General features: G+C 38.2%; 1 protein-coding gene across 2 annotated transcripts; it reads right to left on the bottom strand.

Moving 5' to 3' along the window:
- Positions 1–1,236: 1,236 nt before the first annotated feature.
- On the bottom strand, positions 1,237–8,647 carry znf131 (zinc finger protein 131). 2 transcript variants are annotated; one of them, XM_041788647.1, is made up of 9 exons: positions 8,534–8,647; positions 5,851–5,998; positions 5,665–5,766; positions 5,413–5,551; positions 5,198–5,306; positions 4,888–5,076; positions 4,416–4,791; positions 4,171–4,301; positions 1,237–2,271 (listed from the first exon to the last, which is right to left on the bottom strand). In XM_041788647.1, the coding sequence occupies exons 2-9, from the start codon at positions 5,978–5,980 to the stop codon at positions 1,747–1,749; spliced, it is 1,701 nt and encodes a 566-aa protein (XP_041644581.1). In that variant the 5' UTR covers positions 5,981–5,998; positions 8,534–8,647; the 3' UTR covers positions 1,237–1,746. The 2 variants fall into 2 exon arrangements, with proteins under 2 accessions (XP_041644581.1, XP_041644580.1); XM_041788646.1 differs by lacking the exon at positions 8,534–8,647 and adding an exon at positions 8,301–8,443.
- Positions 8,648–9,708: the final 1,061 nt, after the last annotated feature.

Raw genomic sequence — 9,708 nt, 5'->3', positions numbered from 1 at the left:
ACTGTTATTGTGTTTTAATGTCTTTATAATAGAGCAAATTGTTTTCACTACAGTCAGTTGAACACTTAATATGTTTTAATAAGGTGAAGTCAGATTATTATTACTACAGCCATTGCTTTTACCTCACTGATTGACTGGATTCATAGACAGTGCATTCAGAAAGTATTCAGAACCCCCTCAGATTTTTTCTCTTTTATGTTGCAGCCTAATGCTATAGTGGAAAACTTACATTTTTATCCTCATGTATCTGCATTTAGTACCCCAAAATGAAAAAGTGAAAAAACAATTTTAAAAAATAGTCACATATTAACAGTACAGGAAAAACGAAATATATTTATGTAAGTAGTCGGACCATTTGCAAAACACTTGAAATTTAGCTCAGGTTCCTCCGATTTCTCTTGATCTTTGCTGAGGTGTTTCTACGCCTTGATTGGAGTCCACCTGTGGTAAATTAAATTAATTGTACTTGATTTGGAAAGGCAAACACCTCTATTTGCACATCAGTGCATAGGAAACACTTTCAACTACACCACTCCGAACCAATTCTTCTTACTTCATTCAAACACCTCTTCAATCTTTAATTTTTTTAAGTACAAATGGTAGGTTATCTTATTTATGCTTTACTCTGAAATATAGCTTAAAAAGCTTCGAATTTGTCTGCATTACACCTATCTTCTGAAATCACCTGTAGTTGTCTTTTCTGCCACCAGAGTGCAGTAGAAACAAGCTGTAAATTAAACCTGTACATACTGGATAATCATCTACTTCACATGTGCTGAGGGGAAACCTGGCAGCAGTCTTGTGTATTCACTGCATTTAAAAAATACAGAGATTTAAGCTTTTCTTTTTGGTTGCAAATTTTAGAAAAAAAATCATGATTCCAGTGTTATCTTTCCCTTTGGCTCCAGTTGGGTATCCACCAAATCACAAGGGAAACCTGTGTTCCTCTTTTGTTAAATATCACAAAACTGACAGGAAGTTGTTGTGTATTTCAAAGAAATGCACACAGGCATTATAAGTTTATGCTTAAAACAGCTGCCTGCTCTGAAAATTACACTGATAATGGAATAAACATGAAGTTACTGCAATAAAACAAAGCACTAAGCCATGGCACTTAAAAAAAACAGAATTGGGTAGTAATTCATTTAGCAACTTTCTTTAAAATAATTTTAAAAACTGTTAAATGCAACAACAAGGAAATACAAAGACTAAGCAAAACAGGACATTGTCAGTTCCTCATTTTGGGAAACAATTTACTTCCATATTTGCAATATTTTCTGCAAAAACATCAAAGTGAATATCAAAATAAGCTTAACAAGATGACATGCATCATGGTCTCTACAGAAATTCAGCAGTTTAATGAGCTGCAACAGGATTATATCATATTGCATTTATTCTCTTATTGTCTTGCTGAGTAATCAGAACGAAAAAAAATTTACATGACATAAAATATAAACTCGGAAAAAGACACATGAAAAGAGACTGATGAAGCACTGTGAGGTCACCAAGGATATGTGGTATGATAGCAACTGGCTCAAAAATAAATACAGAAATATAACAAGGAAATCTGACGTTTCAAAATTAGTCTATTGCTCTGTCGTCAAAGACAAATAGTAATGGGAACCAAGTTATTTCATGTAATGCAGGACTTGTGGCATGCTCTATCCCATTGTTCTTTATCAAAACACATGCCAGCTAACTGAGAAGGTCTCCTGTGACTTATTTGTGATAGTCTTTGCTACGTTCTCATACAACCACAGCTTGTGCCTCCACTGCTTCCTCAACATTCACCATTTCACCATCCACCTCCACTTCCACCTGAGAGTTCACCACCTGCTGCTCGTCGACCTCAGTCGTCGTCACGTGAACCACCTGGATCTGTACCCCAGCCTGCTTTAGTCTCTCCACATCTTCCTCACACATCTCTGTCACCCCTCCATCTTCCATCACGACTGTCGTGGTCTCCTCCATCTCCATCACATGGACGGGCTCCATAGTCATGTGCTCCACCTGGATTCCATCGTCCAGCAGCACTGTTTCACCGCTCTGTGTTGCGATGGCGATGGCTGCTGTGGCAGCAGAGTCAGCGATGACCAGTTCTTCAGTTGACTTTTTGTCCTCAATGGAATGGACTTGTTTGAGGTGGACCTTAAGGTCTTTTGGATGTGTGAACCACATGTCACACATGGTGCAGTGGTTGGGCTTGTCTCCTGTGTGGCTCACAAGGTGGTCTTTGAACTGGTCCCAGCTGTTGAACACACTGCTGCAGACCTGATGGAGGAGGAAAGAGAGGTCTATCAGCATTTTCTTTCTTTTGATAACGTGATGTTAAAAGATGTTAGTTTTTCTTAATCCCCCATGGAAGATTAAAAGATAAATCAGGGTGGTCACAAAACTTCAGTAGTTGCCCATCACAATCAAAAATTGTGAGGTCACAAATGGTCTTGTTCTGGTAGGAAATGACTTAAAAATTCCCACAATTGTTTTACTTGTTATTATTTACCTTCCATTCATCAAATCATTGAGAGATCAACTCCTTATTGCATTTGCACTTCATAAGTGATCACAAATAAAGAAATAAATGTGACATTTCAATTGTATTTTCTTATAAGGAACTATACACATTAGGACATATTTTTTCTATTACATCAACATTGTTGCCTATTATATATATGTTTGACAAAGAATCACACTAGATTTCTACATTTAGAGTTGATTTAAAAAGTAGAGTAGTAGTTGCAAAGTAGAGGTTGTTAACAAGTTAAATGTATGTAGAGACATTGGATATTCCACTTACTCTCAATGGTAACCTTGTCCTAGTTTGAAATATGCTGATGGTGTTTGGGATTTAACATAATAGAATTTAACATTTAATGCAAAACAGAGCTATTCATTGTTTTGTAGGTATTTGTAAAGTTGCTCCTTCTCCAGCTGCTCGGGGTGACATGGGTTGGATTCCTGATTCAGTAAGGAGGAAATGTGACATAACAAGGCTGTGGAATTGTTTCACTAATATGTCAGATAATAAACTCCATAAAAAATGTTTTCTTTGGAGTGAAAGAATTCTCCATGAATAGTTTTACCTGCGGGCTGAACACAATTCTGAAAGTTTCTTTATGGATTTGAAGAAAAATAGTGATATGGTATCCTATTAAAACCCAAATTATAGACATATATGCCTATTTGAAAAATGCAGAATTATGTTATTGAATTTTATATTAAAGCAAAATTAACAAGAAAACATTAGGTTGCTCTGTTAATAACAGGAATCCTTCCTCTGGCTCTTGAAGTCAGCAGATTTAAAAACATCTCCCAGGGGGGGCAGAGAATGTGTGGTCTTTGTGATTCAGGACAAGTTGAAATATTTTTTCTTTTACACATTTCTCCTCTGTGATGATTTAAGGACACCTTTTAATGAATCAACATAATGTATTACAAATATGTTGAAGCACTAATGACAGGATGGAATGGTTGATAATTTCAAAGGTTACATTTACCACTAAAGCCTGGAAGAAAAAACAGGATGGTTCATTTCATTACAATTTTATTTGTTGAGCATCTTCTTTTGGTTCTGACCTCTAAGTTTTAATAACTGTGTATTATAAGTCTGTCTGGGCTGGGCATATTATCTGTGCATGACACATTAAAAAATAAATCAATCAGTCAGTCAGTAGATTGACATGCAGGCAGCCACGGTGCAATGCACTCTGGATAGAGATATTAAATGATTTCATTTTTTCACCTTCCCACATTTTTCTGATTGTACCCCCCTCAATTTACTTTACAGTAACTTCTTCCTTTTTTTCCTCTCTACATCAAAAGGAAGAAAAATGCAACCACTTGACCTCACTACATAGAATGTATTACACAGCAGTGGCAGCCAACATGTGAATCTATGCTCAAAAGACAATCCAATAAAGAAAATATGTCTTAATATGCATTATTTTAGTACAGGCATGCATTATTCACTTGAAAAGCATATCTGTCCAATTATGAATCATATGACCAAGTAGGGGAAAATATATATATAAAAATATATAAATTATACTATCGCTAGGCACAACCACATGTAAAAAACCAAAGGGAGTGAAACAAAAACAACTAAAACATGTACTTCTTTGTAGAGACTGCACTGATATATTAATGACCATTGTTCTGCACAAATTGTACCTGGCATTCATAGACTTTCTTTCGCCCTTTCTTGGCTCCAGCCCCATTCTGACAGGCTGCCATATGGCACTTCAGTGTGCTGTTCCTTGCAAATCGTTCATGACAATCTGGACACTCATAAGGTTTTTCCCCTGCAGATAAAAACATGAAAGCGAGACATATATGTCAATGCTATGTTTAACAGCAAGTAGGGAATATATGATCGTATATAAAGCAGGTAAAACAAGAAAATTTTCAGTTCTCACCTGTGTGCTTTCGCAAGTGTTCTTTAAAGTGCCCAAAGTGGTCAAAGTGCTTTTTACAGTATTCACATATGTGCACTTTCTTCTGTGGTTTCTGGCTTCGGGACAGCTCCTCTGCTTCGAAATGAAACGTACTGATGTGCTGCTTCAAGGCCCCCTCCCGTGTGTAAGCTTTTCCACAGTGATTGCACACATGGGGTTTTTCCAGTGAGCCCAGATGTGTTTTTAAGTGCTGCTTGAGGTGATAGTACAACTTGAAGCCCCGATCACACTTGTTGCAGCGGAACATGTTGTCTACTTGGGAAATCTGGACTTCAACCAACTCGACATTCTCCAGCACTTTGGACGCTGTCACTGTTTCCTCCTGGTACACCATCTCCTAATAAGAAAACATACAGGCAGTCAAACAATCAATACACCACAAAACATGCAGCTAAGCTAATATCAAGGTTTGCTCATAACCAGGTTACCATACCTCTTCAATTTCCCCTTTTTTGACGATATGTACTGTAGATTCTTCCTGCTGATACTTGCTGGTTAATTCAGCCAGAAGAGCCAAAGCAGAGTCGTCTGAGGCCTGAGCGTTCTTTGCTGCATCAACCACCTCCTCCAGTCCTGCTTCCTCCACCTCAATGACTCCTTCTCCTATCACCTCAATCTCCACCTGGACAACAGTGAATATAGTCATTACAAATTTTAAAGACAGGAACACACAATGTTCGAGGCACATAGGGCAGTTGTAGCACAAAGCATCATCTTCATGTGATCAATATGAGCAAACTGACCTGCTCTCCCTCCACAGTAGGAAGACTTTCTGTAATGACATTTGATGTCTCAGCAATCTTCCTCTTTTTGCCTTTGTTCTTTGCTGTCAAGGAGGAATCGTCATTCATCCTACAAGACAGGATGAGCTTTGTTGAGAGTAAACAACATTTTTTTCTTTGTAAATGACATGCCAACTGTGATAGTTACATAATTTTGGCTTGTATGTTAGTCTTACTTGCTGAGTGCTTTAATGGCTTCCTGCATCTGTAGATATTCAGCAGCCTTCCACACATCAGCTTCCTCCTTTTTACCCACATCTAATGTTGCTGTGTATGTGAACTCCATCAGCTGGCGAAAGGCTGTGTTACTCACTCCTGTGATGTGACAAGAGCAGCAGTTGTGAGTAAAAGCTACTTGATGTCAAACAGTCACAAATAAAGAAAGAGACAATAGTGGGTGCTGCGTTTACAGTTTTAACACGGTATACCTTCTATCTCCACTAGTGGCTCCTGGGTAAAATCCTGGAAGAACTTGTGGAAAAACTGACTGCATGCTGCCAACACTGCTTTATGGGCTCTGAACTGATGCCCTGTAAGATAAAAGACACTGAAATGAGGAGCATCACTTAGGAGTTTTCCTTGGACATCATAATCTACAAGGTGCGCCAACTTACCGTCAACAATCAGAGTAATGTCTGTGAACTGGTCCAGCTGCCGCTGTTCATTAAGTTTGTCCATCATGACTTTGTAATGAGCAGGATACTCATTGCATCCTTCAATCTCAACCTCCACCTCCGCCGCCATTACTTTCCTTATTTTTCTCTACAGGGGTCAGAAGAAATTTACATTAGTTCTTACATCAATTCTTAATATTGTCTGGGAAAGAAAAGGTAAAGAAGCTACCACTTCTACAGTCAGACACAAGCATGAATGTCACTGTTAAAATAAGCATTCCTAGAAACTGTTTTCTCCAGTGTTTTAATCCACTATGACAAGATTTCCAGAGTACTGGCTTAGCTCAATTCCCTGTTCTCTCTCCCCATATTTCCTGTCTCTTCTCATCACATTGAAGACAATAAAAACATTTTTTGGACAGATACAGTTTATTCAGTGCAACTACTGTATCTGACGATCTTTAGTATCACACCTGCACAATGAGTTCCTTCATATTGTGCAAAATATTTCATTTAATGTGCAATGTTACTTTTTTTTCAAACAGAATAAACTTTGTTTTAGATGTTTTGCACCATGTTCAGTATTCCCTTTCCCATATCAGGTTTCCTGACATTCACTACCATGTGCTATGTTTCTTCCTTTCACTACAACTAGCATAAGCAATATCACTTTTCTTTACCACTATGTAGTATTATCCACATTGTAACTATCTGGACCTTCTTTAAAGTCTGGGTCTTTGTACTGTCAATAATGGCATTACTGTCGTACTAATTGTACTCTATAACTGAACATCTTAGACCTTAATTGATCCTTTACACAAAATTTCTTTAAATTTAACTACAAAATATCTTGTAATATACTGTCCATTTTTGTATTTTGCTCATGTAAGATAAGATATTACTTTACTGATCTCCAGAGAGGAAATTCTGGCAATGCAGCAACACAACAAAGAGAAAGGAGGCAGTAAAAAAATACAATGGAATTCACATAAGAGAAAGCAACAACAATAGACTAAATAACGTTAAACTAAAAAGGACAGGAGCTACATACAATTGAGACCGACTGCACAGAATGTGCAAAGTTAGTGCAAAGTGACATGGAACACCTTCTAGCAGCCAGTTATGTACAGAGTTTTGGTATGACATGAACATGGGCTTGTGCAAAAATGGTCCAATAAGAACAAGATGTTACACGTGCATTACAGACAAATACAATATTTATATAAAATAAAGATATATACAGATAAACAGGACCATTTTGGATTGTAGTATACATATTAATATTACTCATGAATAATAGGAAAAAGTATGAGTTAAAAGGGCAACATGCTACAATATGCCACATTTAAGGTATATTGAGTGTGCACATTAAGTATATTGTGGATCTCCTGAAAGAATAATAACCAGTGGTAATGACAGCAATAACATCAATAATATTGCACATATTGCATGATTTTGATTTAAGTTCCAAATGTGACAGATACAGTTTATTCACTGCAAAGACTTTATTTGATGATTTGTAGTATCACAATTTATACATTATAGTGTTGGAACAAGCTGGCACAGGAATTTTAAGACTAATAATGTATCCGATTTGAAGATCTCTTATAAAAAATACCTTGCTAAACAAGCCAAAACTTACAACAATACAACAATACAAATATTTCTGGACATGCTCTCAGCTGACTCTAGTACACCTCTTTGTGAAAGGGCAGCTTAAAACGATTTTGGTGCAGCTAAAATCATGTCAGCAAATGTTAATAATGCGGTTTGTCCAGCTCTTTCAGTTCTTTCCCTTTACAAGTGACTCGGGTATCTTGGATTTTATACCTCCTCGTGTATCTACATTAAATGAGCCAACGCAGACTATGATTTTCATCACATGGTGTAACTTTTAAGGATACTATGAACTTATGAGCTCAAATTTGCTCTAAATTGGAAGAGAACTGCGTCAAAAATAATCTGCTTTCCTAGGCTGACAGTGTTAAATATTAAGCTACTTAATCTAATGCAATAACTTAATGTGCCTATGGCAGACCTGCATCCCAACGAGCCTTAATAATTGTACTGGGCGGAAATAAAGTTCAGTTATTGGAGGTTCAAAGGGTGGAAAGGGCTTTTCAGGACAGTGATGACACACAGAACGAGGAAGTCAACATGATGGCGCTAGAGAACATCACTGTTAAACCTATATATGCCAGAAATGCCGAAATTGCAAGCCTCAGAAGAACCAATACCGCGCTGGAAATCAAGGGCATGCACTGACATGCTAAGTGAGATTGCAATATGTTTAAACAGACGATCCGACTTGCAGTCGCTTATTTGGCCATCGTGAACGGCTTTGCTAATCCATGTTAGCATATCTAGCCAATTACAGACCTACCCAGTGAGAGGAAAACAACAGGTACTTTAAACACCACGGTAATATGTGTAGCAAGAGTGCAACTCACCAAGATATGACACATGAATATAATCCTTTCGGTAACGAAAGATGAAATAAATAAACATTATAAAACCGCAGAGAGCTGTAGGTAACGGGCCTCTTAGCACGCTCGCCATTTCGCGTTTGACAATCAACATTACGTCATCAAACCGCGCATTAAAATACACTTTTCCCAGACAGATTTCCTAATTACAGCTACCATAGGGCAAAATGCACGTAAAAAACCATCGGTATACATACCTGAAGTCTGATTACGATGCTTCAGAATGTTGTTTTGAGATTATATTTCCCTCGACGCATGTACCGCTGTTCTACTCTCGAAGCTCCAAAAAGGGCGGTCGTTCAAGCCTCCAGCCTCAGATTCCCAGAAACCCTTGCAAAGCCAGGGACGCCATAGAGCGTTGCTTAGAGACAGCGGCAAACGTTAACATGTCCTGTCCTTAGACTGGTGGTTATGCCGCTCCAACCTCCCCATTAATGCAGAGCTTTTATTAGTATCTTCTTCAGGATATCTGAATGACGACATATTTGTTCGTCAAGCAAATAAATATGGATATTTATCCAAGTTAAAGGCTCAACACCATCACCTACATTTTAGTTAATAGCTTACAAAGCTAAAGCTAACCAGCAGTGGATTGGCATGGGTGAGACTGGGTTTGGTTTATTCTGCTGTATTTCTGTGGTATGTTCATGATGTAATATTCTTATCAAAAGCAAATTAAAGGTTAAAATCTTAGCTATAAATATGTTTTCATGAACAAAAGCACTCAGAGAGTGCAGACCCGCCAGCCCTATCTCCCAATAGTGAAGAATCCTTTAAAAACATTCCTGGATCCAGACAGTGATCTGGATCACTCCCAAAATGTAATTCGCCGATTAGGTGAGGCAAAGCATTGGCTTCGCTACATGTGGGAGTCATGGCAGAGGGTGAATATTCCTCTATTCCTCCCAGCATGGTGAGTATTCTCGCTACAATTCGCTGTCTTTCTCTCATAGATTGTAGAAAGAATTGGACAAACCCCATGTGACGTCGGTCGTCTGCTTACAATAGGCAGACTCAATCGGCTTTTGAAGCCAATGGAGGCTTGAGGCTTCCATATTGAAATGGCAGTCTCAACTGAACTTTGGATCAACCTGACAGCCCGCCCACTAAGCGCAACTTCCTGTCAGCCAGCTAGCTAGCATTCTGGTAGACAGAAATGGAGCCTCTGCCTGCCAAGCTATCTGTCGATCAAATGAGACGCACCAATCAGCTTTCATCCGAAATATAATCCAAACGATCGTGGTACAAAAACATTTACCCCCCGTACAGTGGGAGCACAATAAGACTCTAGCTAATGAGACACGGTTGGTGTTTTGAACCAGGCGGCAAACCAGTTTATTTCTAGTGTCAAAACTGGCTGTTTAACATGTGT

Source organism: Cheilinus undulatus, linkage group 5 (genome assembly GCF_018320785.1).
Source record: "Cheilinus undulatus linkage group 5, ASM1832078v1, whole genome shotgun sequence".
NCBI classification, from domain to species: Eukaryota; Metazoa; Chordata; class Actinopteri; order Labriformes; family Labridae; genus Cheilinus; species Cheilinus undulatus.
Note: the sequence above shows the minus strand (reverse complement) of the source record. Positions and strands in the feature narration are given on the sequence as shown.

Bases quoted from the DNA above. Each gene is read 5' to 3' on its own strand.
- znf131 (XM_041788646.1), bottom strand. The intron at 5,552-5,664 runs GTATACCGTGTT...GTCACATCACAG, and splicing joins GCCACTAGTGGAGATAGAAG to GAGTGAGTAACACAGCCTTT. The intron at 4,792-4,887 runs GTATGGTAACCT...TTTTCTTATTAG, and splicing joins AAAAAGGGGAAATTGAAGAG to GAGATGGTGTACCAGGAGGA.